The sequence below is a fragment of the Xiphias gladius genome, chromosome 21 (genome assembly GCF_016859285.1).
Source record: "Xiphias gladius isolate SHS-SW01 ecotype Sanya breed wild chromosome 21, ASM1685928v1, whole genome shotgun sequence".
Taxonomy (NCBI): Eukaryota; Metazoa; Chordata; class Actinopteri; order Istiophoriformes; family Xiphiidae; genus Xiphias; species Xiphias gladius.
Window position 1 is genome coordinate 9,370,435 of NC_053420.1, and position 27,436 is coordinate 9,397,870.

General features: G+C 39.3%; 1 protein-coding gene across 1 annotated transcript; it reads left to right on the plus strand.

The window, feature by feature from the left end:
• Positions 1-27,202, plus strand: ngfb (nerve growth factor b (beta polypeptide)). The gene is made up of 3 exons (XM_040159748.1): positions 1-148; positions 19,949-20,097; positions 24,117-27,202. Exon 3 carries the CDS (start codon positions 24,128-24,130, stop codon positions 24,731-24,733), a length of 606 nt encoding a protein of 201 aa, XP_040015682.1. The 5' UTR covers positions 1-148; positions 19,949-20,097; positions 24,117-24,127; the 3' UTR covers positions 24,734-27,202.
• The last annotated feature ends 234 nt before the right edge of the window (positions 27,203-27,436 follow it).

Sequence of the window (27,436 nt, forward strand, 5' to 3'; positions counted from 1 at the left end):
AGACTCAGAAAGGACTGTTTGGGATAATTGACAAAGAATTAGTTCTTCCCCTCCCTGGCATCTTGTGGAATTGGACACAAACTGGAACATATTTCAGTAATCTTCAGGAGTCTTACGTCAGCGGAGAGAAGAGAGAGCTTTCGCAGAGGTAGAAAACTATTTTACCTTCACATACACTGCATGGATCAACACTTACTTACTACTGTATAAAATGCAAAGCAACAAAGTAGATTAACATATTTTGAATTACATTAAATTAATTTAAAGACAAAGTAAAGTTTTTTTGTAGTTTTTTTTAAGAATAATGATTAGAATAAGTCCTCTTTAACAAGTTTAGGAAGAAAATGTTTAACAAGGTAAACTTTCACATGCAGCACTTAGATTTACTGTTTCTTTATTTTACGATAGTTGCCTACAGAGCATTTTAATAAAATTGCTGTGTATTAGACTGCTTGTGAGGGTTTAGGGTTGAAGATCAGACCCACAGGGACCTGACCATCTCCTCCATCCCCTCAGAAACTGCTGAACCTTAGCCCTAGGCTCATCAGGTTACAATAGCACCGATCAGCCCTATGATCTCTTTGGGCTATGTACTTTTCCCAGAATGTTCCTGTAGAGTTTATGTATTTGTATGGTATGTTGGGTTGGAAAAAAAGAAGCTTGCTGCAGGGTAGTTTTCTCAAATTATGTGTGCCAGAGTTGAAACAAATTATTGCATTCTTGACATAATAGCAGGTGATTATACCAAAGAAGACTTGGTATTCTATTTTGATAAACAGGTACTTTTTCAAATAGACCTTTAAATATGCTTATGGTTAATTTTTGACACATTTGATGGCATTTTCAACTTATTTTTCACTCTCTTGTTTGACCACTTTTCTGTATTGAGAAAAATCACTCAAACCTTTTCTAGATGTTTGCTAGGGTACAGTGTTCACTAGTTTCCAAGTATGTAGTGAGTTTACATACAGAGAGTGGGTCTACATTTATACTAAACTTAAATATGGGAACAGAGCCACTAATGTATTCATCAACCATATGGTTGTTATCAAATGGCATGAAAAATAAACTGCACTATCAATAGAGAGGCTTCTCTGCACTAGAACAATAGAGGCAGTAGTCAGTTTACGATGAGAATGAGAGTGATGAGTGAAGTCCGAATGATGAAATCAGAGGGGGGGGTGGGCTGTAGTTAGGATGTTGGTCTCAGCGGGTAATTAAGGTACTTTTGATTTGTAAAGGACAGGAAACAACAAAAGCAGGTTGTGGCATACATTTCCTCAAGGTCTTTCTATGGTATCTATGGTTGGTCCAAAGTTTTTTGGTCACCTTCATCAATGACAGCTTCATTTCAAAGGACAGTTTTACTCTTCGCAATGAGGGTGGAGTTTGTCATAGTCTTTTGAGGCTTTTGAACTAACGGTTTATATTCAGTGCTCCCTTCCAAGGGAACTTGCGGCTGTGTTTTTTTGGCGTGGGAAGCTGAGCACACAGTATGCTTGGCATCTCTGGTTAAACTCGCTCTGGCTCAGCAAATGACAAACAGTGGACACGACACAATCCTTTTTGTGAACTGCATTTAAGCCAAAAAAGAAGAAAAATGCTGACAAAGCTAACTGCCCTCCATAGGCTTCACTCGTAAAAGACTAAAGTTTTTGATCATTTTTTCTACCTAAAGCGTAAATTGTACAAGAGTGGGTCATTCATACGGACTCTCCTTGTGAACATAGTAAACACAACCACATTTGAGGGCAGCATAAATCAAGTCGCTCATGCCGATCAGACACTATAAACTTCAAATAAAATACAATGAAACTGAATTTTTAGGAAGCTAGGTGAGAGACATGATAGGTGAGAAACACAATAGCTGTAACTAAAATGAGATATCCGAAAACAAAAATATACTAGGTATTATTTTGACTACATGCCACTAAGCATATATAAATGTATGCTTTTGTGTGACTTGTATATGATATATGTTACTGATGACTTAAATATGTATGAGTAATTCAGTATGTCTGAACCTCCCTAACTGAGGTGTTAATTAAGGTGGAGGATCTTTAGAGGGTGTTTTCCCGCTGCTTGTCCTCATCTGGCCTGTCTTTCTGAATCTTGAGTTTTGAGACTGCTGTGGCATAAACTCTGTCAAGTAGTTATGTGGAGTCATATGAACTGCAACTTACGATTGTTTTCTTTATCGCTTAATCTCTTAATTATCTTTTCAATTAAATGATCAATTGTTTAGTCTGTAAAATGTCAAAAAGGTGAAAATGTGCATTACGAGTTCCCAGATCCAAAGGTCATGTCTTCAAACTGTTTGTTTGTCCAACCAGCAGTTCAAAACCCAAAAGGAATTTAATTTGCAATTTTATTAGAGATAAAAACACATCACCACATTTAACAAACTGAAACCAGAGGCTTGAGAGAAATTAATCTAAACAAGATGCTGAAGTCTTTTCGCAATCAAAAATCATTCACCTAATTAATCAACTAAATCTTACAGCACTATCCCAAACTTTGCTCTCCTAGATCTTCCTCTCATTAATGTATACATTTTACATATTGACACATTTTTGACTGTCAAGTATAGTTTGGTCCATGTTGCCAAAGTTAGATTTAGATTTGAGAGGAATATTTAAATAGAGAAAAGTGCCCAGTAGAAATACTTTACACAAACCCAAAATTGACTTTTCTATTTGGCTGCAAACTAACTAAAAGTAAGACCACATATTTTTCAGAACTGTTCACATTTTAACATTTTTGTGAACCAAATATGACATATTCAGTGTTAGACTCATTATAAAAAAAGGTATGGCGGGAGAAGATAGTAAAAATGTGGAGTTGAGTTTTCTTCTTGTTCTCTATCCATCTTTTTCCATCTCTTCTGGTATGCAGAGCCATGTACATCAGTGAAGCATTTCCAGCTGTAATTCCTCTTCGCTGAACAATCTGTTCTACAGGTGGATGAACATGGTCTGGCAGTCAAGGCTGAAACTCTTTAGACAGGTTACAGATGCTGTATGGTCCATCTGAGTGGAACCAGGGTGTAAAGGCTTCTGCGTGCCTCAAAACAGACTTCACACAAAGAAACATTCATCTACATTGGACCTTCACTGATACATTTTTCCAGGCTGGCTAAAAATAATGATGAGAGGAGGCTTTGTTTTACTGTGCTTTGTTGGAGATGTAATGACGTCCAGTCCTGCCTTCCAATGTTTCAAAGTGAACCATTGACAAAAAAAGTAGCTCTAGAATTGGAACAACTTTTAATGAAGGGGTAGTTAACATTTGATGTTGTTTTAATGAGATAGTCATCAACACCAGCCTCAATAAAGGGGTCTTTAAAAGTTAACAGCAGTTTATCATTCTTTCTCAGTATGTCGCTGTGTTTTTTTTTTTAAAGCTACATCTTACATCTGTTATACATTGTTTTTAGCTTTCTTTTTTTTTTTTTTTTTTTTTAACTCTTACGCCGGTTTAATACCAAACATATTAGAATGAAAAATTTAGTGGTGCGTACACATAATTTTAAGTTTTGGATTATTTACAACACTCCAACATTTACAACAATAATACAGCATATCAGACTCTGTGATAGATAGTATAGAAAAAAAAAGTCCTGGACTTACTTCCATCTTTGTCCTTGATGCTTACACAGTCCACCAACCCTCAAGACAGTAACAGGCATTCAGTGTCCAAAATAAGATATTAGAAAACAAGGCTAAAGAAAAAAACAGACATATAAACAAAGATGCACAAAAGTCAACTTTTCCTCCTCCTGTCAATGGCGCACATTGTTGGAGACAGTGTGTTTGGGGGTCAAAGATCAATTTATTTCAAAGTTCAAATATCAGTTAATTTAAATTTTGGCAGCTAAACCTGGTGGAAATTCAGGGTAGCGCAGGTCACTATGGCTCTCTCCACTGGAAAGAATGGCCTTGCTGTGTGCAATCTCATACTTGAGCTTTTGGTGTTGAAGACCTGTAATGGTTCCTTTTTTTGTTTCCATGAATTTTGTTAAAATCCTCCTTTGCTGGATTCCTGGCAGTGTATAACAGAACATGTGCATCAGAACTATAATCAACAGAATAGGGGATTCAGATTGTCATAAAAGAAAGGCAAAAAAGGAGCAAATCAGAAAAAAACAAGGCTCCTATCTCAGGGATGTACAGTCATACAGTTTTTTTTATATAAGTTTCCAATGACAGCAATCCCTGGGCTACACAGGACCTAACAAATACTGAAACATTTTCCTGACAGAGATTTATAGTGAGCAGATGAGGAGTACAGCAGGATAAGTAGTTATGTGAAGAATGCCTGTTTTTACACTAAGATCTTCTGGCCAATCACGGTAAAAATTGTAAAAACTGCAGGTTAAAGTCTTAAATATAAAACTAGCTAGACTTATTGCTAAACTGCTTATATGTCTCTTACCATGTTTAGAGGCTGTTATACACGGGATGAATATTTTGATAATTTTCCTCTCCTTCTGTCCCCAAAATAAGCAGGACTGTAATTGCCTACAATTACAGAAGCTTGTATTATGCCTCCCCTCACTGGCATTAAACCTGATTAGCCACCCTTCTTATATAATTGCATTAGCATCTATCCTTCCATGCAGACATGTCCCATCATCTCTTACAGCCTCAGGCACAGTTCAAGGAGCCTGGTACTCACAAAACATGGAAAGAAAAACAAAGGCTACTGTTAAACCTACTGCTTTGCGACGGCAGACAGTGTTCTCTCTCTTAGTAACACAGGAGGACCGCCTTTCTCTGATATCACATTTGACATCGATGCAGTTGATTGGTTCAAGCTCAACATTTATAAGTGTAACTATAAGGCAGCACATGAAAATGGCATAAATTAAAAAAGTGTAAAAGTGAATATCTGCGGGAAAAAGCATCACAGATAGAATAGGTCTATGCCTGTGACTGAGCTGTATTGCCTCTCTCCAGTGAAGTGCTCCTGCAAGCAGGAGTACCTCATCATCTGTGCGAGTGCGAGTTACAATAAGGCCACACACACTGACTGTGAACTGTGACTCACTCGCCTCATCCAGCATGCCAACCACAACTCAACCCTGTAACCCGACAATCCATCTGTAACTTCCGTCCTTTCAGACTCAGTCATTATAATATTAACAACATGTTGAGAGGGGAAACTTGCTTTTAAAATCTAAAATGCCATATACTATGCCATATACCTTTTAAAGTATATGGTTACTTTTGCATTTAAATAAGTGTTTCAAGCCAAACTTGATACTGATGATGTTTGCTTTCCACTATCTGTAGATGGTGATGAAGGCAAATTGTGAACACAGATCAATAGGCTTGTCCAATATCCAAATTTGTAGTCTGTTTGGCAGTTCTGCTTTCTAAGCTTGTAATTTCATAGGTCATAGTCATAATATGTACAGAGTATAGACTAATTTTGTAAAAGAATCTTCTTTTTGATTTGAGCCACTAAAAACAAATAAGGCAAAGGCCCTAAGGACCACGAAAAGTGACGGGATACAAACAGTCAAATTTGCAGAAAAAGAAAACATCAAACACAGCACCACGTATGCATTTTTACGTACACACTGGTGCTTCTGGCGTCACTTTATTTACCCTCTATAAAAGCAGGGGTGAATTTATTTGGAGAAGGCGTAATCATAATGTAGGGATATAGAGAACTGCAGTGACAAAAACAATGGCTGCAAAGCCACAAAGGGGTCAGAATTCAATGTGAGAAGCAGTTTGACTGGCCATAAAAAGGAGGTGCAGATACAGTATACCACAGCGTCAGTGAACCGAGATTTCAAAGAATCCTACCACAAAATGTCAAGCAAAGGCAGAAACAAAAGCCAGAAAAGGAAATGGAGTCCCTTTTCCACAAGGTGGCAAAACATTAGTGAAAGTCTAGACCACCTTCACACTGCCTCATATTTGGAGCTGCTGCACAAAAACTTCAAATGCTTTGGCTAGGTAATGTATCGGAACTTTGTCGTCCAAACCCAATGTGTGGTACTTGTACTGAAAATGTTTACTTTCCTCTCTAAATACTCCCTATGAGCCACTTTGCCCCCCCCCCAATCCTAGTATTCATTTGGTGAAAATGAAAACAATATTATTTAAGATGTTTGAGTTACATACAGAAGAAAAGTCAAAAACAAACAAACTGACCACAACTTAATATCTTATAAAACACAACATGGACTGCTGGATGGTTGGCTAATACAAAGAATATATTTTGGACAATGTTTTAGGAATAACATAGCTGCTAAAGCCAACATGCAATCTGAGAGTGTTTGATGTGCCACTCATTAATAACACTGCTGACAGACAAAAACAGCAATAAACGGAAAGTAGATTAGTCCTCTTATTTTATTGCAAAATTGTCGGACTGTGTCTTGTACTTTTTTTCCTGAAATGTAAAAGATGTGCCTGGCACTCTATTTTTAAAAGATTTGCCTGATTGTTATTATTAAGACGAAACAGTAGACAACACCAGCAATGTCTGGCCAAACAATTTCCCTAAGTGAATGGAGAAATCAAAGCAGCTATTCTCTCCAAACTTTGAAAGCCATATCTGATCTGGCATGTGCCATTGTAGTGTCCTCCAATAATTGGCTTTAATTCTGAAAACAAATAATCAGTGGAGTTACAGTCATACAGTCATGGGTCACTGAGGCTGTTTCTTAAGTTCAGCTCTTAACTCAGCCAAAGTTAATTCACAAGCAGACTTGACTTAATGATAATATACTGTACAGTTCATCTCAGGCAACCGAGGTCTGCCACGGTTTTAACAAACTGCACAGACTAAACTTACACTGTGCTGTTGAGTGAAGAAAACAAAGAACACCACATACACTGACCCCCTTGGGTCATTGTTGTAAGAGTTTATTTAACTAATTTGGAGTACTTGAGCAGAGCCTGTTTCTCTGCTGAGTCTGTTGTGTTTAGTTACACTGTGTATAGAGACTGGGGTCAGCTGTGTTTCCTCAGCGCAGTGAGACCAAACACAACCATCAGTGAGTAATGAAACTGTCCTTGTTAAATCTGCCATTTGCCATTCTCATGTGGTTGTTTCTGTCTTAGTCAGTGATTATATTTCACTTTGTTTGGTTTGTGCAATGTAAAGAAAAATGTTTCACACTTTATGACACATTCTTTCTGAATCTGTTTCCACTTATCCTTGACATAAAGTTAATCGGCTTATGCTGCATTTGTCTACAGTACAGATGTTTGATCAGCTGTATAATCTGATTGGTCAACAGGAAGTATGTTTTAAGTTCTCTTGTGGGAACTGCTTAGCTTATAAATACTAAATCACAAAGATACGTTATCATTTCTGCAGAATGTGCACCGTATCGCAGGAAACATAAACAATAGGCTGCTATTGTCATCCAGATGTTGCAATCAGAGTGTCTGTTTTCTGTGATAACACTGAAGTTTCTATCTGTTGCATCACTAAAAGTTTTGGATGAAAAGTCAGAGACCATTCTTTGAACCTTTCTGACTGAGTGGCCCTCCCTGATCTTCTTTTTGGCTCGACTCCGTTCGGTCTCCGTTTGGACCTGATGTGGTCTACGGGTCCAGCGCTACGCAGACTTTCACACATCTGCCTTAAATCACAACCGACTGCCAGCAGAGGCCCGGTTTCTTAACTAAAGGTCATATTGTGTTTGAAACGGTTTCCCACATATTTGTCTGATAACATAAAACAGAGATTTGCCTCAACTAGATGCAACAGGACAGCAGTGTTAAAGAAAATGGGGAATTATGAGCTTCCATTGCGTGCTATTATCCTCCTTAACGTATATCCTTTGACTAGTTGCCAAAAGACAAAATAAGACATTTTACTTTCCTACAACTTGTGGACAAGCTGAGGCAGGTATGCAAAGCTGCAAACCTTAAATGTAGCCTTAAATGTGTTGTATGTGTGTCCTTGAACACTGCAATGTTCAGTGTTCACATTTGTGTTGAAGCCAGCCTTCCGATAGCACGTGTAAGCATCTCGGTTAGCTCGTGTGAGATAACTGCATTAAAAAGTTGTAATTTGATTCCAATACATGTATTATGTTACATGTAGAGTTTCTATAGTGCTCACCGAATTTAGGACTTTTTAAAGACCTTTTTTAATACCACATTATTGCAATTTAATACATTTTTCACTGTCGTACTGAAGAATGAAGGAAAACCAGTAAGGAAAATTAGGGCTTACAAGTACATGACACATATAATCACATTTTTGTCAGTACTTAGCTCTACAGTATACAACAATAATTTCTGTATTATAAATTAATAACAACATGATCTGGACCCAGATAAATGGCAAAAAATTGATGGCTGGATTACCCAATTAAAAAATAATACCTTCATAATAATACCTGTGATTAACAGCAACAGTGCTCATAGTAAGTCTGACGGTGCCAACTGAAGCTCCACAGAAATGGCTTAACCGCCTCTTGCATGCACAATCCACATCGCACCAGCCTCACTTGTAGATTACAGATGTGTTACATCTCCCAACAGCCCCCAACCACATAAATAAAGACTAATATAGATGTCTATGACAAGCAAAAAAAATATATTCATGATCTTTCTAAAATAACTTTTTAATACCTTTTTGAGGGAAGTAAGTTCAATGCTTTTTACTCTGTGCTCTTTTTATTCTTTACTCTGTACATCATATTGTGGCGATTTCTGATTGTCTCCATAGTTAAAACTCGCCTTTAAAAATGTGTCTGTTTCCATTCTGTAGTCAGTCCTTCTTACATTTTGGGTGAAGAAAATAAACATTAGCAAAATCCAAACTCCAAGTTAGTCTGAACCTCTTGTGTAAATGTGATATTTCTTAAATTGTTCACAAACTGCGTATAATTCATTTTAATTCGAAGAAGGAGATTTTGTTTACTGGAAAATTCCAAAAAATTAGCTTAACTGACATTTATTGACCTCATCCTGAACCAAAGCTGCAGTCTGTTGTAGAGTTCACCACCCGGTAATGCTGTTTTTTCTTCTTAAGTTTAGGTTTTCCAGTATTTTCAGGTCAAAACAGCACACTTGAATATTTAACTGAACGCCACGATCCATTAGTGCTGTAGTCAACCAAAGAAAATCTTGGTACACCAGCGATTGTCTAACCAATGAGAATTCAGTCCGATGAGCGCATATCAATCAACCAATCAACCAGTCGACCGAGAGACTATAGCCCTATCATCCGTATTTCAGTGACAGACAGATCTCTCTGAAGTTTATCATTCACACAAATTCATTATAGTGTCTTACCGTCTTTAGCCCACTGCCAACTATCACCTGCTGCTGTTGCTGCTGTGCTGTGTGTTGGTGCTTGGGTGTGTTCAGGCCTTTGTCAAACAGACTCCTATTTGAATACACTGATGTCGGCTAGTTGCAAGATCTGTATTCTGAGAGAACATCATTTCCCCAAGGGGAGTATCAATGAGAGGATAAGAGCTGAACTCTCATTCACCATTTTGTGCTGCACCACAGTCAAGAAGTGAATTCATTAATCGGGAACTGGCTTCGTTGTGTTTTAAGCCTTCTTTTATTTTGTAGTAAAGCAGAATAAAGCTGCACATAAGATATCTGTAACTTGTGCCACTGCCTATCTCTTTTCCATGACTCTCAGTGCTTTTTTCCCCCCCTTCTTAACAGTACCTCTTCTGTGTACCTAATTTATGTGGCTCATAAAATTTTTTTTAAAAGGCCTCAGGAAGGAATATACTGTACATTGCCATTGCCATAGCAACAAAATTAAGCCTTATTTACCTTTGACAGAAAACACTATTCAAGTTAAGAGATGTTTAGGCGCTATCTTTGCTGCATCTTCCTGCTTCTCTCTGTGTATCTATGAAAACACCTCTGCAGATCTGCAAGCATGGTTAATTGAGGGGATTCTCATCCATCAGTTAAGATGTGTACTGTAACAACTGCAGAGGCTGAAATGCTTTGCCAGTAACTAAAGTCTAATTAAGGCAAGCAGCAATATTACGACAGTTTAGCAATTTAGTCACACAGGAGGAAAATGATTGAGAATTTCTAGGATTTGTTCAGAACCATTGCTAGGACATTAAATTTGAAACACTATCTTCACATTAAGGTTTTTCAAAAACACAAAATAAAATTTGAAAATTCCAATCACTGCCATAAACCCACCCTCAGTAAAATAGTTTCCTAGTAGTGACTTGGTCTGAACATCAGATAACACATTCTGGAAAGGTGTAAAGTTTCCATCAGGATTGCGGAACAATTGAAATAAATAAGTTAGTCAATGCAGAGTGTAATAGTATTGTTGACAATACTGATATTAAAACTGCTGTGTAAAAACATCTATTTCTAAATAGTTTCTTTTATGAAATTGATGTAAAATTCAAATTTTTAAGATAAATGGACGGCATTTTTCACAAGCCATCTATTACATGTCATCTGTCAAATTTATTTCACATAGATTAGATAAATTTTGCCTTAAATATGAAGAAAAATGTTTGTAGCACCATTTACAGACTTTTTTTGAGTTACAGTCTTCTATTTTGATACAATTTGACAAAAATAAATAAATAATATAACGATGTGCATGAAATTTGTATGAATTACAACAGCAGTTGAAAAATGTTTATTATTATTTATAGAATTTATAGAATCAAAGTAATGGACTTGGTTACTGACCATTGCCGTTTGCAAAATTTTGGCAAGCTATATCGAAGCTACAGCAAAAATGAATTGAAATGTTTAATTCTCAATGAACTTTTAAAGTTTAAATATTTGCTATAGCACCACCACCTGGAGAACTGTCTCATTATTTGAGTGTATGTTATTGAGGCCCATATTGCAAAATTTAGTACATTTTTGTTCATGGCAAGGCAGAGATAAAGGAAAGAGGGGAAGGAAAAGAAAGAAAAGAAAGTTTATTGGCTTACTAGTTTCTATCATCATTAGGGTAAAGATAATAGAATATTAATGAACTTCATATGATAGATCCCCAGGTTTTACTTTTGTGTTTGAGGACTTAAATTCAGCGCAAAGCTACACTTCAACCTGGTTAGCAGTTTTGCACGGATGACCACAGCAATGTAATGAGCAGTATGTCACTCAAAGCCCACTGAAGGCTTTCAGATAAAGTCACCTGCACCTCCCTTCCTCAGGGGATCAGGTTACTGGAGGGACTGTGTGACTTTTACCATATGAATGAAGCCACTGCCCTTTTCTTCAGAGGGAGGTGGATTATTCCTGGTCTGCAGACCTGATTGTGTGCCACACCGGGCTGCGTGTCAGTCAACCCCGACAGGATTCATTAAACTGACTCCATTAGAGCTAATGAGTTGTAGGTCAGTGCTTGTGGGTGGCCATTCCGTTCAGGACTAACAGACCACATAACTAACTGGCTTGCTGATTTAGTTTATTCATGCCAACAAAGGAAGAAATGTTTCGTGTGCCTTTAGTGTATATCTGAATCCATAGCACGTTCAAACAATAAGAAATAAGAAATGCTACATAATTCATAGTTCAGTCAGTCAAATCACAGAGACTGACTTTGTAAATACACCGTATGCTTGACGTCTAGGCTCCGACTTTATAAGTCTACAAAAGCAAACTCAGTCCAACAGAGATTGGGGAATGACAACACCTACCCTCCCTTTCCCCAGGGGAACTTAGACTCAGAGCCTACGGGTGGATGTTAGGTTGAATTTGAGCAACAGCAGCAGTGTTACAACACAGTTTGCAAACAAACTAGTGTTGGGTTGTTTGACTGTTTTTTTCCCCTGGGTATTAACCAGGTATTGACCTCTAAAAAAACAAAAACAAAACAATTATCAACACCAACAGGAACAAAAGTTGTGTAACTTAACCAAACTGCAGGAGAGGTCTCTCCAAAAAACCACAGGCAGCAAGAATCAGGGGTAATATCCACCAGCTAACAAGCATGGAGTCCTCCGTGACTCTGGTACATGAACGATTCTGGCGAGGCCCAAAGCTCCCAAACAGCTTCTTCGGCATTCTTTGATGTACAGGCTGTAGTTTGGCATGTACAGGAAGTGTCAAGGGTGACAAGTCTGTACGAGCTGGTATCTGCAGCAGCCAAGTCGAGTCAAGTATATGGGTTAGTAGTACTGAACGGTCTCTTGGGGCCAGTACTAAAATAAACAGTTTTAAAGTGTTATGACCTCTAAACAGTATACAGCATACAATAGCAGAGTAAGAAACTCAGACAACTTAAATACACCATAACGATTCAAAGTAGGGCTCCAAGTAACTAGTAACTAAAATTATTCATCCTAAAAATAAAAAAAGTGATAATCTTCCAGTTATTTTCTTAATTAAGTGATCATAATCATTTGGTCTGAAATATCAGAAAATGCCTATTATAATTTCCCAGAGTGCAAGATGTATTAATCTTTATGATCAACAGTCCAAAAACTCCAAAATATTCAGTTTAATGTCATAACTAGAATTACTGCCTCACCGTTCAATGCCCTCGCCAAAAAGTCAATTTGCAGTTTACATCCATGTCTATCCAAACTCATATAATATATGTAGTGAAGATTTTTAAAGGAATTTCAGAAAAAAGGTCCTAAATGTATTTATTGTTTTGATATATAGGGATATATATACACGTAAATAAAATTGATTTGACTTTGTTAAGCTTTGTTGTTCATGTTCTGCTGTACGTCTACTGTATTTGTGTGCAAGTTCATTGAGAGAAACAAAAAACAGAGTGAAACTCCTTGTATGCGTTCGCATGCTTGGCCAATAAAGCTGATTCTGATAGATCACAAAGTTGTAGCCATGACAGCAGACAATGGATGTTGCTGCAAAGAAGCTACAAATTCTAAGAAGTAGATGCTACACACACATCTTCAACCCGGCAGCACAGAAGATCTATATAATCACCAGAGTTTCAAGGTGGGCACCAAAGATTACCGTCACCAATTCAGTATCTGACCAAACGTTAAATATGGACGCAATCTCCTCTTCTGTTCTTGAGTTATGGTGTTGAATATTGGCCAGAAAAGTGTTACTGTAGAACATTACAATGTCACAGTGAAGGTGACCTTTGACTTTTTGGATATAAAATGTCCTCACATAATCATTTTATCCTATTAGACATTTGTGTAAAATGTTGTCATAATTAGCGTATGAATTCTTGCGTTATGGGCTCATAGTGACCTTGACCTTTGACCACCAAAATGTAATCACTTCATCCTTAAGTCCGAGTGAATGTTTGTGCCAAATTTGAAGAGATTCCCTCAAGGCGTTCCTGAGATATCGCATTCACGAGAGAGGGACGGACAGACAGGCAACCTGAAAACATAATGCCTCTGGCCACGGTTCTCACAACAATGGACGCATAAAAAAAAAAAAATTTTAATTAAAAAAAAAAAAAAAAGAAAAATCTCCACATTTCAGATACTTGAACTGGAGAATGTTTGATATTTTAGCTTGAAAAATGACTTAACTGATTAACTGGCAGATTAACTGTCTGCCAGTTGACTAGTCGACTGATCTAGCTCTACTGCAAAGTGTGCATATGACATACTATACAGTATGTTGCAGTAAGTACACTTACCAGTGCAACACAAGTTGTCTGCCTGAACAAGCTTTTCCCCCATCTTAGTCAGCTATGTCAAATAAAACAGCTTTACTGAGTGAAGACAGCGTAGAGTAGAAACTTAGTGACTAGATTCTAGCTCGGTACGGCAAGACTGATTGGTCAGCACCAGTGGTCAGCTTCAGCCCAAAAACCTAATTAGATACAAAAGCAGACAGCAGCTATTATGTGAAGTCTACAATGGGGAAATAGGAATATGGAATATGAACGGAATATGCCACAGAACATATTCACTGCTAGGCATCCCAGACATGAGGAACCAGTGAGCATCTTTTACAATGCACGAGGGCCTGCCAGCAGCCACTACAAAATGTGGCCATTCCTCATCAAAGAGGAATGGAAAAATCTAAGCTTAGCAACATACCATTTTCCAGGCAGACAGGCGGCAGATATGTCATAGCAGGGAAAGCACATGTTCCTAATAACAATGGTTTCTGCATTTCATTTAGGTTCCCTAACTCTAGGACTCTGGTATTTTGCATGCTGGCTCAATGGTATGGCTTACTGGGGCGCCTAAATGAAACATAACCGTCATTAATTTTGTTTTTCCTGTACTAACAAGCGGAAAAAAATGCTGTCAACTAATTTGCAACATCAGGCTGAGACAGAACCATAATTTACACATATTAAACATCATCAAAAACTCATGTTTTGAAGCAGACGGTCTCTTAATATGAAATGTTTATTGTTTCCCATGGGCACAAGAGAGTTGAAGTTGAATAAGCAGCATAAATTAAGCATCAGGTTGACAATAAATGCAACAACTGAGTACAGCAGCAGCATGAAGGTAATAAAGTTAATAAAGTTATAAAGTTAAATATGATGGGAAGTATAAAGAGAAGTTATGCCTAGCTGAATATAAAGTGTGTTGACAAAATGTGAAGGTTATCCTACCAAGTAATCAGATGCTTGTGTGTTGTCCGGGTCACACGCGGTTATTTTTACAGCCCCAAAGGCAATATACAATACAACCGTCTCTGCACACCTGGTTTACAGCAGGAAATGTCCCAGAACAAAAGTAACAACCGAAGAGGAAATGCCGCAAATTCGTATCTCTCAATGCTGTATAAATAAACAGCATGACAGCATTAAAATACCAAAGAAATTTAAGCTCAGCCTAAAAAAAGAAACTAACACACACAATGAATAAATACGCTAATACTCATACAGGTAAATGACAGCGGCATATTAGCATAACACCGAACAGCCGGGGAGGCCTTATAGCAAGCTAACTGACAAGTACACCAACACAAACAGTCACACACAGATAAGCACAGTAGAAAAATAAGCACGTACTTAGTTTGGTGAAGTGAAGCAGTGATCCTCGGCACCTCATCGATGGGAATTAGCGCGTCAGGAGGTCCCAAAACTCTGCCTCGCAGGCCGGCAGTGCCTGCGTGTGGCCGACCACAAATGCGGCGATGAATTACTCCATAAAGCGCCATGATGGCGTTTGGGCGGGTGGGCTGGCTAGCTAGCTAGCTAGCTCACGAAAGGTTGCGCTAGCAACGGCCGCTGAAGCAAAAGCTCTCGTAAATTAGTTTGAGAGTAAAACGGTGCGCACGGAGCAGGGTGGTGGGAGTTTAAATTACCCGCCCAACTGGAAAAGGGTGCGTTAGATATAAAATGTGTGGAGTCGCTGCAACACTGTAAACTCTGATTTCAAAGTTTTCTTTGAATCATATCCTCAATGCTACTCCACTTAGAAAAACCAGAGTTTTTTTGGATACCTAAAAAAAATACGACATGTTTATGTTACGTGCCATCAGTTTTTAATTATTTCGACTGTGTCTTGAAGAAATCCTGTTTTCCGTCAGTTTGGTACGGCGAATGGCTCTAAACACTACGATACCCATGAGCCTCGGCGACCGTTGGTCTGGACATGAAGCTAGTCCCAGGTGCGAGTCACAGCTGTGATAAAACTGGGCCATAAAACGCACAATTGTTGCTAAACTCGTCTGACATCGACTCGGAATCTGGAAGCAAACTGATCTGTAATTGTAACTTTTCACGTTTGTTCACTTTATTTTGACACAGGGACACTGTCAACGGTGGAAAGTAACTGAGTATATTTACTCATGCACTGTACTTAGGTACTTGTATTTAACTTTAGTATGCCATTTTATGCTACTTAGTACTTCTTCTCCACTACATTTCAGAGGGAAATATTTTTTTCTATTACTACATATACCAAGAAGCTCTAGTGAACCCATTAGTTACTCTAAGAATTAAATTAAAACACTTAGGATAATCTTATAATTTGCAGTGTTGTAAACTAATAATTCCCAGGCTTTTTGGCTTGTGACCCCTTACAAAAAACCATTTGGGGCTCCTTGCCATGTTTCAGATGTCTGAGTTTCTTATCATTTACACCAAAGAGTCATTTGCCCTCTAAACTTCCTTGGATGGTTTGGTTTAAATTACTGTTCAAGGCTCGGTGAGGTAAAAGTATCCAAGAGTTAATACAAAAAAACAGCAGAAATTAAAGAAAGATCCCAAAACTGAACACAATTTTGTGTATCAGAACTTCGTTTTTTTTTTTTTTCTTCTTCCCTCTCCCATTAATCACTTTTATTCTTTTAATCATTAAGACACTTTTGTACATTGACTTAAGATGTTCAAATTTCCACTTTTTTTTTCTCAGCATTTCAAGGACTTGAAACAAAATTAAAATAATTGATACAATATACACACGATACATAAATATTAACTGCCAAGGTTTAAGGAGACGCAATCACAAATAAAGTGAGGAAGTTGTGATGTAATTACATTCAAATAAAGGGATGAAATCAACATGGAATGTTTCACTTCTTACTGTACTTCTCAACTTTGTCCCAGATAAAAGGGGAAAGCACGACCCCAGAACAGCCTGAATTCTACCAAGCAGAGGTTTAACACAGCCTTGGAAATGCTCCACACGGATCTTGGTCATGCTGATTCAACAGCATTTTCTGCAGTGTTGTCATTGGCACATTGTGCTGCAAACATCCTGCTCAACATCATTCCAACTGCGTTTTATTGGGGTTATTTCTGGGAAGTGTTAAGGCCTTTTTCAGAAAGTCAAATCAAATCTAATGTGATACAGTGACTGTTCCATGACAGGGCACATTATCCAGCGGAAAGCATTTAATAATTATACACAGAGAGACCCAAGGTGTGCCAAGAAATACCATTTCCTTTACAGTGGCACCGCCACCATTATCTTGACCAAGCAACATATTTCCGCTCTTTACTCATCAGGTGGACGTGTGCTGCTGCAGCCCATCTGCTTCAGAGCTCGATGTGAGATGCCCCAGTGCACACTAATGTTGTACAGCAGTCTTATGTGCATATTTGTAGCCCACCTAGTAGCTTGAATGAATGTTGCCGTTTTCCTCTCACCACAGTACGAGACTGCTGAGTGCATGTCTTTAACCACTGAGTAGCTGTTAGAGCTTTGGGTCACGGGCCAAAATCAGATCCCTGTAATAACTGAGACATTTGTTTTCTATTGACATGATCTGTTTTTCATTATACTGCATATTCAATGATAATGTTCTTCTTGAACAGTGTCAAAATAATAAGGCATTTGCATTTTTAGGTTTTTAACTGAGATCACAATTATTCACGAAGCTCCCAGTGTGTTCTTCACACAGAAATGATCTTTAATAAGACAATATACATGACATGAGCATGTATGCTTCTAATGTATTTTTCTGCTGCTGTAATTCAGCTGATCTACAACACATTCTCAGGTGATGCATAAAAAATCTCAAAATGGCTCAGCTGCCGGCATTAGCTTGAGTAGATCAAGTGTTCTAAAGTTATTGGATTGTCAGTGTTAATGAAACTAATCGAGGAGAGTCACAATCAAGATCGCATAAAGATTCAAACTGATACTATTTATGTCTCTAGTTGACCTCGTCTTTGAATGTACCGTGGCATCATTCTTGGTTGTGATTGACCCAAAATCTCAGGCACTGTATATACTGTGGGCTCAGAGCAATCTGAAACCAACGTGAATGTTGGCGTTACGCTTCGTGTCCGTTCCTGTCCACGTTAACATTTAGCCAAACTGTAACTGAACCTTTCGATGCTTTTTGCTTTTCTGACAGAGTATGCACGAGATCATTTGAGTTAAACAACATGTTTTTCTCCTTTGTACTCTACTAGTCTTATACTCTACGCTTTCGTATAATAGTTTGACAAAACAATCCCAACTCGAAGTTCACTCGATTCACATATACAGTAGGGTGAGCACTCACAAATTTTCTTCTTACGTTTTTTTTAATCAAATCCTCAGCGACAGTCCACTACACACATACTGTACACAGTGTTTTAGAGCCCAACACATCCACGCTGTAGCGAAGAATTTCATTCAAGAAATTTTGTAAGTTATTTCCCTATGTGTGAATACAGTGGACTTTTGCTCCTGGCGCGTAAGACTTATTATAAAGGCAATGAGTAGAGCCTGTTACCTACTGCTTTCCAGAGCTCTCAGCCATATCACGGGGTTTTCATCGGCACATGGAGTGTGCTCGGTTGTCATGGACGTGTTGACGTGAGAGCTCAGCGGCTGTTTAGGAGGCCATCCATTGCTCTTTCAGGACTCCCCCCCCTGAGAAGACGTTTAACTGAGGTCACATATCAACAAGTTCATCTCCATGACTGAGATGAGCTTACTTTGTCCGCTGATAAGGAATGTGTGATAGGGTTGAAGACTCCAGAAAAAGCCAGTGAGTCAACTTTGAGTCGCTGTCGTGTTATCAAACTGTTGATAGGTCAGTTGATCCAAGGTCAAGAATGAACTTTTATGCTTAAAATAAATCGTATATATTGTATGTATATACAAATAGTTGCCTACATATACATGTACATGTAGTGTACGCATGGACGCTTTTCCTTCCTTTAACGTACTTCACCAGTGTCAGACACTTAATACGCCAGGAATGCACAGCTTGAGTAGACTTTCTGTCTAGTACAAGCATTTTATACCACCAGCAAAGGTAACTATTCAACCTCTGTGTTGGTCCAGCAGTTAATTGTTAAGTGGTCTGCAGAAAAGAAGGAGAATGTGTTACAGTTAGACTTTATGAAAGACACATGCTGTGGTTGGGGGTATTAGTGTCAGGAAAACGGTCAGTGTTGCTTCACTTGTTTTCAGACACGGTACAGAATCAGGGTGGCTTATATAGCAAACAGCCCATTCTGCAGGTGAAAGGTCACAGGTTTAAGTCCCCTGTCTGCCAGAGACCACCATTGTTGAGCAGCTGTAAAGCAAGAGCAGCTCCTGTGTCAGTGTAGATTCTTTACAGGAGTACACTGGTGTCATTTAAATTTACAGCCCATTTACCTCTGTTTATCTACAGCTGACACTTTAATTTTGCTGTACATTCCTGTAAGTGCGCCGTGTCCTGATGACTGTTTCTAACTTCCTCTGCCATACTTGAAATTAACTACTTGTAAAGATATTTGAAATTTTTGTCAGGGATTATTTTGGAACTTTTCAAGCTTTTGGAGACTTTATTTCTGTGGGTTTCAGGTGGCTGACACTAAGTAAGGTGTGACGTAACAGCTAGTCTGCCGACATGAAAACGCTTAACTCAAGCACACTTGAGCACAGTGACATAAGAACAGGACAAAATGCCAAAACTAAATTAAGGCTTTTGCTTTACTGTGATGGATTATCTTGCCCGAACGGGGGCTGCGTTTCATCGCTGCACAGAAAGGAATCATGATACTTTAGATGCAGGAAATCAAACCGGATGGAATAATTTAACAGAGCGAGACAATGAACAGCAATACCCTGATTAAAGAGACTGTTATGTAGTGTTGACATCTTTCTAACTCCGCTGGTGTTTCTGTGCGGCTTCATATACAGAATACCAAATTCCAAAATGATCTAGTTTTTTAATGGCTCCTAAACAATCTTTAAACTTCAAATATCTTGATATATATCTGTCTTTTAAGCCGCAGGACTGTTAAACCCTCAAGAACCTGTCAAAACGCATATGTTGAGGAATGCTGACAGAATTTACAATGTTAATATTAAAATACCCTACATGTTTCTTTTGCTTTAACAAATCTTTGATTTTATTTTTTTCAAGTAATTTAAAATGACAGAAAGACAGTTTATGCATATAATGCACAGATTTTGCATTTTAAACATACATACACACCCTGCATGTTTCCACATTAGGAAATATACATTATGCAGGTCTGCTTTTTTATTGTGAGGATCTGGTGAGCGGGAATAACATATTAACTTTTTCTTCCGGTATCAGTCTCAGAAAGAATGTGTTTACAGTGGTTTTATGAGCCGGCTGAGACACTTACTCCGCTTGTCTCTCAACAGCGCTGAAGAGTGGAGACAGAGGAGGGCAGAGGTGTGCTGGATGGGGGCCACAGCCGGGCCTGATGGCAGGAGCCCAGACCACATCAAGCTCTAATCACACCCTCTAGGGGCCTCCGGGGTGCTACAGTTCACGTGGAGACACTGAAAAGGTATGAAGATGGATGGATGATAGTCTCCAAAGGAAAGAAGTGCACAAAAAGTAAAATGTATATATACTATTGATTCATTGGTGCAGCAGCATATAGATCAACCAGTCAAACCATCTGTAGGGTCACAAACACAACATCAAATAAGTTGCTCAATACGTGATGACATCCTAAATAAGACTAAGTTTTATTCAATACAGACTTGCACATGTCAAAATGCCATATTAACATGATTTCACAAAAATCATATTTAGGCCTAAAATCTTATGTATTGATGCTATAGAAATTCAAATCCGCTTCATTGTCTACTCTTTAACAAATCCTTACATTTTACACAGTTACATGTTTTTCTGAAAAAACTAGCAATTAAAATGAGCGATAAACAGGATATGAAATAATAGGGAATATGTTGTAAAATTGATTGGGCAGCTCAGAAGGTAGAGCAGGTCATCCCCTGACAGGAAGGTCAGCGGTTCGATGCCCAGCTCCTCCTGGCCGCATGTTGAAGTGTCCTTGGGGCAAAATACTGAATATGCGTGAGTGCACGTGTGCGAATGCGATGTATGAGCTTGTGTGCGGATGGGAGAATGTAGTTGATAAGACTCCATTTGCCGATTTACCATCTAATTGAAACAAAAAACATACTCGAGCAGGGAGGAAATTCCACTGCTGGTAGATGAGGTACATTAGAGAAATCATATAATAAGAAGAAATTGACAGGAGCAGAAAAAGAAGATGTCGGGAAAATGAGCTTTATTCATGTTGTTTGCTCCCCTAACATATTCAATAAAAAAAAAGAGAAAAGTGGTGTAACATGCTACTAAACGCAAATAATTTGTCTAAAACCACCCTATTCTGTATTATTGTAATTGGTCAGGTATGTATTATTCATCTTGACCAACGATATTTTGCACAATCTCTCCAAAACGTGTCTCAGAAGGTGCTCGCCTCTGTTTCTGCACTGCAGTTGTCTGGGGATCTAATCTCAGATCAGACCTCTGGAGTTCTCTTAAATTTTAAAGAAATTTAAAGTTGTAAGAAAGGTGATAGCTTTTGTTTGTAAGCACGTGATCAGGTGTAACAGTGAAGAATTGTTGTTTTTGTCGTCCGCTCGAGTCCAAAATTTCGCTTGAAGCAGCTTGTTAAAAACAGGCCGTGACCTATGCTCACAAAACTTCTCCAGTACTCCTCTTTTTCCTGTCCCGCTTGTCTACAGACATTTTTCACCGCAGATGATTTAACACGGGAAACTCATAGGCATAATAATAACATTAATAATTGTTCTGTGTCAGTAGGCCATGCCAGCGAGCCAGCAGTTTATTACCAAACCCTGGAACTAATACACTTGAATAGAATCACCCATCATTAAAACTGTGTTTTTCTAAAATTACATAACAAAACATCTGCCAGGAAAAGGCACTATTCTAAGACATTTTTGCTGACCAAAATCTCTAGTGGATTTCTAAAATGACTGTTGACATGTTAGCTTTTCATATGTAATGAGGCATGTCTTATAGAGTATTAGTAAAATGCTTCAGGTAGCATTTTAAAATAGAATTAACTACGAAACAGAGACAATGGACAAGATCATTTTTATCCTTTTATCCATCTCACATGTGTGTGTTTCTTAATGTCTTCTTAATGTTCCTCTTGCAAAAGAGATGTTGCCACTGGAGAGGCACTTTGCGCATTTTCTAATCCCCCCCCCCCCTTTTTTTTTTTAATCGTTCTTACACTTGGCTTTAAAAGTTTTAGTTCTTTTTTCCACTGGATGAATGTCTCCTGCTTCCTGCTGTAAAGCAACCTTTCTGTGTGCCCCATAGCAATCCCACTAATTGGCACATAATGTCAAAATAAGAAAAGGCAAGCCTCCAGTGCAGTGATCTGATCTGTTTACAGCAATTATACTAATCATCCTAAAATTGATGCACTAGTGTTCTTTTTTTTTTTTTTTATGTCCAAATGTTGCACCACACACAGGAAAACAGAGCCCAGTGGTGAGGTGTGAACAGACCTCAAAAGCGTTTATTGGTGTAATCATAGCTCACATCAATTACTTTCTGTACAGGCTATATTTTTCTTTTGATTTATTGTGCCAACAATTTGAATCCAGGAGCACTCACCCTCACGCCCGAGGCAAAAACAACATACAGTATCATAAACCTACCTGACAGATCCCCCTAGCATCGCTGTCACAGGTGTTAACACGCCTGCAATTCCTGTTGTACTGAGTTAATACACTGCACAGGCTGTCAATTTATGCAAACCGGTAAGGACAGAGTGGAGTGGAGTCAAAGTGTAAAGAAAAGAGAATGGTTTCAAACCGATGGGATGTCAGAACAATGTCAGTTATATTCCCGTGGGTGATGTGACACCTACTGTATTTCCATGGATGACTATAAACAGGATCTTCTTTTCTATTCCACGAAGGGACTTCTGCTCTGTTTCTAGGGAACCGTTCAATTTCTTTCCTGCTTAACCGGAGACAAACTCATGGATTCCATTTTCATGTCTGTCAATACAGTTGGAAGATTATATTAAACTGAGAGCTTTGCGGAGCTTAGATCAAATCAGGGATATCTTTGGAATCAAGAGGAAAAATTCTCCCAAACTTGAAGGATAATCAAGGTTAAAGGTTAAGTGTATTTATCCAAAAAAAAAAAAAAAAAAGAAAATTATGAAAATGCAAGGTTCCCATCCATATCAGCCATTAAATTGGATATGAAACCTTCAACCACTTCCTGTTTACATTCAGAAAATATAAATTTGGGATAGTAGTTGTAATCTGTTGAGCCACTCAAGCAGGGCTTCATTTCAGTATCCTGCCTACTTCTTTCGGATTTGTAGACTAATTTTTAAATTAGCTCTTATGCTTGAGCGTAGAATTTTTGATCCGAATTTCCGGACCTTTGACCATCTCTAACCTAAACCTGAAAATAACCATTTGCTGTTTGCAAATGAAGTGCTGAAGACCAAAGAAGTCTTGTCAAAGTCCCGTTTAAATATAAACATGTCACACACAGATTTATTTATTTTTTTAATGTACTGTACTTGAGAAAACTCTTAAGATTAGTCCATCAACCTTCAGTGTTAGGTGAAGGTGTGTTTTCCTACTTTAAAAAGAGGAGCTGCTACATTTGGTATTATCCACACACTGAATTAAGGCTCCCAAAACTTCAGTGGAATGTAATTCAATTATTTATTTATTTATTTTTGCTTCACTAGTATTTGGGGCTGTAATCCAGTGTACAGACACTCTCCATTTGTCTCTCTGTTATCCTCCATCTGGCCTATAACAGGATTAGATGTGCAGTTTCTGTTCCTTGAAACTGCACCAGATATATAAAAAAGTACTGTATTCTTTATTTTGTCTGACTTTTGGGAAGCACGAAAAAAGAAGCTGAATATATACTTTTTTTTAAAGTGGCTATACTCAATATATTTTTTTTGTTAAGGATGGATCACATGACTACTTACAGTATGCGGGAAAGGGGTCACTCAAAGTGATGAACCCACAGAGAATCATCACTGACTGCAGTTCCCTGCAGCTCTACAGAGCTCAATGTGCTGTTTTGGCTGCAGCGGGCAGCGGTTTTCAGCCAAAATGCTCTATACCAACGTTACGCTACTTACTTGGCACCGGCTCAGCCAGATATTTCCCCTCAGGAGTTGGTAGAGGCCGAGGACCAAGCTAAATGGAGAAAATATTGGGCTTACGTTCACTGATGCGAAACTGGGCTCCAAATGAATTCTAATGTTACTACCTACTGTATCTGCTAGATGTGTGAATAGGCAACTGTTTGCTAACAAGTTGGCCAAATCACTGACACATAATATGTCAGTGTTCGTTTCACAGCTTGTTTCCACTGCCCCAGAGTGCCCAGAAAATCAGCCATTGCAGGTTTAAAGCACTGTGTGAGAAATGCAGTTGTCAACACACCGGTACAAGGCCTTGTCACCATGTGAATATACTGTATATCTACAAGAACAGAGGTTTTTTTGGTGTCTGTTTACGCCCTTAGGTTGTGTGCCCATGAGGTCGTCCGTGCTGGTCCTGTTCCTCTTCTTCAGTGCCCAGGCTGTGGCCACTATCGGAGGGGAATCGTGTGCCGCCACGACGGCACAGCAGCGGGACCCAGGCAGCAACCGCAACTCCATCCCCGCAGTGGACCCCAAGCTCTTCACCAAGCGCCACTACCTCTCACCCAGGGTGCTCCTCAGCTCCCAGCCCCCCGATGCAGAGCCGGCAGCGTCACGGGGTGCCGGCAGAAGGACGCGCAGGCGAGCAGGGCAGCCTCAGCACCGTGGGGTGTACTCGGTGTGTGAGAGCATCAGCGTCTGGGTTGGCAACAAGACCAAGGCCACAGACATCTCAGGCAACGAGGTGACGGTGCTCCCGGATGTGAACATCAACAATGTCAACAAGAAGCAGTACTTCTTCGAGACAACGTGTCACAGCGCTCACTCGGGCAGCACAGGCTGTTTGGGAATCGATGCGAGAAACTGGAACTCCTACTGCACCAACTCACACACTTTTGTACGAGCGCTGACTTCGTTTGAAAACCTGGTGGCGTGGAGGCACATACGCATCAACGTGGCCTGTGTGTGCGTGCTCAGCCGCAAGTCATGGCGGCAGTGAACACTTGACCCGCACATCGCACGCATGCAGGCTCACACACTCAGTCAAGTGCGGTACATACACATGCATACTCAAGTTAATTTGCAGCCAGTTGTGAATTTTCTCTGCGTAACTTATCACCAAAGACTTCTCACCCTCTGCACAAAGTAAATTATTGGTATATGTCAAAGTATCAGGACTGCATGTATATACACCAGGCCTGGGTCAAATCGTATCCGCAGTTGGTTTGAAGCCAGGTTTTGACCTGTTGGAAGCACCAAGTATTAAGGGACTGTTGCGGTGTCATCTGACTACTTCAGCTCTGGTTTATAGCAGGCTCAGCACACAAAGGTTTAAAACGCAGGTGCAGGCTAAATTGCACCTGACTGCTGTGTGAAAAAGAGCATCAAACTTTTAAGAATTACGCATAGGATTGCTCTAGGAACAATAAAAATCAAAAAAAGAAAAAAGCGGTGCAACATCCTATCAAATGTTTAAAGCAAGTGCAAATAATAGGCTACGATTTCCCAAAGAAGCCAGGAACTCAGGAGAAAGGACCCAAATGCAGACACACAAGACAGGCTGATGCGGTGAAGGTGTTTTAATACAAAAAATCAGGCTGGACAGGTGGATGGACAGGTGTCAAGCACACCGGCAGGCACTAACGACACGGGGACCACGAGGGATGATCCACAGGAGCAAAGGTAGATCCACTAGGAACTCGGGAGCTTACACAGGAAACTAAAAAGACGAACCGACCGAGAGTGAAGGGAGCACAGAGACTAAACACACGAGAAAGGCAGGGGTAATTGGGAACAGGGGACACTCAGCAGGGCGCGGCAGGCAATCAAATAGGCAGGAAACACACAAGGGCAGGAAGTACAACAACCGCAGACACACAAAAAAAGGTAATTTCAAATTTAAAACAGGAAATAATAACACAGAGTCCAGGGCAAAGAGTCACTCAAAGGGAAGATTATGACATAAGACTATCCCCATTCCAAATTATACACGTCGCTTGAGCAAACAAATTATTCATCATGACCAACAACATCCTCAGAATCATAACACATTACAGAAGGTATGTCCCCACCTCTGTTTCTGTACTGCAGAATCTGCAGGATCTACTCTTAACTCCAGAGATTTTCCATTATCACGAACTGCTGAGGGAAGAATTCAAAAATCCCACCGCACCAATGTACAGTGTGCGTTTTACCATTTATAGCCGAGTTACACTTTAGATGAACAGAGCATATATTTTTTCATGAATTAATACCGCAGTATATCATATTGTCGTAGCTACTAAAACAATTAACATGTTTCAGCTGCCTAAATTACTGACAAACTGAGATCATGTCTGCAGGCACTGGACATGTGCTGCTACATTTAGTTTATACATTGCTCCAATCTGTCACATCATCAGTCACCCTCTTCCTGCCGTCAAAAATAAAGTGATAAGGTCATACAAGCCAAAATAATTTAACTCTGAGAAACTGATAAAATGATTTGAGCTGTAGAAATCTGCACTTAGGCTGCATTTTGAGACCCCTGCGGCGGTTTTGACTTAAGCCTCAGATTCGGCGACCTCCGGTGGCGTTCAGGCGAATTCAGCGGGGCGCAGGGTTCAGACTGAGCGACGGGTGCAGTTTAGACGGCAGCCTCGGAGGCCACAGCGTGGGGTTTAACAGACCAGACAGCACGTCTTACACTAGAAAACCACAGCTAAGCTTGTCACAGAGCGACAGCCCAACAACACAATCAGGATAATTATAGTATTTCTCTGCCACCCCTTACATTTTTCCTACAGCACACCCCAACTCACTCTAAGAAGCCTAATGCAACCCACAAGTCATGGAAACACAATTTGACCCAGGTCTGATGTAAACAAAACTTTTTGTTAAAATGTTGTTGTTGACATTGTTATTTATTAAACACTCACATACATGCACTGTGTGTTTTATGAAGTTTGTTGAATACTAAGCCTGTTGTCCCTTTCAGTCTTGACATGAGAAAAAGCTTCATATTTTTTTGGCCCAGATGGAAAAATGAAGAGAAAACCCATATGGCTTCATTTTACTGCCAGTAATTTGGTGTTTTGGCCTTGCTTTGTGCTTTCCTCCTGCTCTTCATTCTACAGTAGATATGACACAAGAGGAAAAAGACATAAAGATAAATAAGATTGCCAGTGATTCATCGGCCGGACTCTGGCTGATAACATCGTGGCTTGTCATTTTCTTTGATTTGGCAGTGGCATTTCGGTGTCGTGAGCGCACGGCACATTCTACTCAAGGCGGACAGTCGATACCAGTTGTGACGTTTTGGGCCCAGAGCCTAATTTCGCATCACGGCTGACATTTAAAATCTCCGATGTGAGCTCTGTGAGCTTGGAGGTAAACTTGAAACCGAGACAAAGGGCAGCTGCTGAGAGCATTTTTCTGGAAAACTAGAGTTTTAAGAGAAATACTCCCACAGAGCTGTCTACCTGTCATCCGTGAATATGAATGATCAGAGCCACTTTGTTTAGTTTACTACTGGCTGTGTTAGCCTCACACTCAGGCATCAGTGCACTGCCCAAAACGAAAGGCACCACTGCCCTCTAGAGGTTAAATGCTGGCACATGTCTACTATTTCTTCAAATAAAACTTGTGAAGAGTAACAACCCTGCTGCTAATGGTGCTGGAGGGAGTATTCAGATCCTTTAACTAAGTAAACGTTTTAATACCG

What these genes read in the sequence shown, in the direction of transcription:
- ngfb (XM_040159748.1), top strand. Translation starts at nt 24,128, where the DNA reads ATGAGGTCGTCCGTGCTGGTCCTGTTCCTCTTCTTCAGTGCCCAGGCT.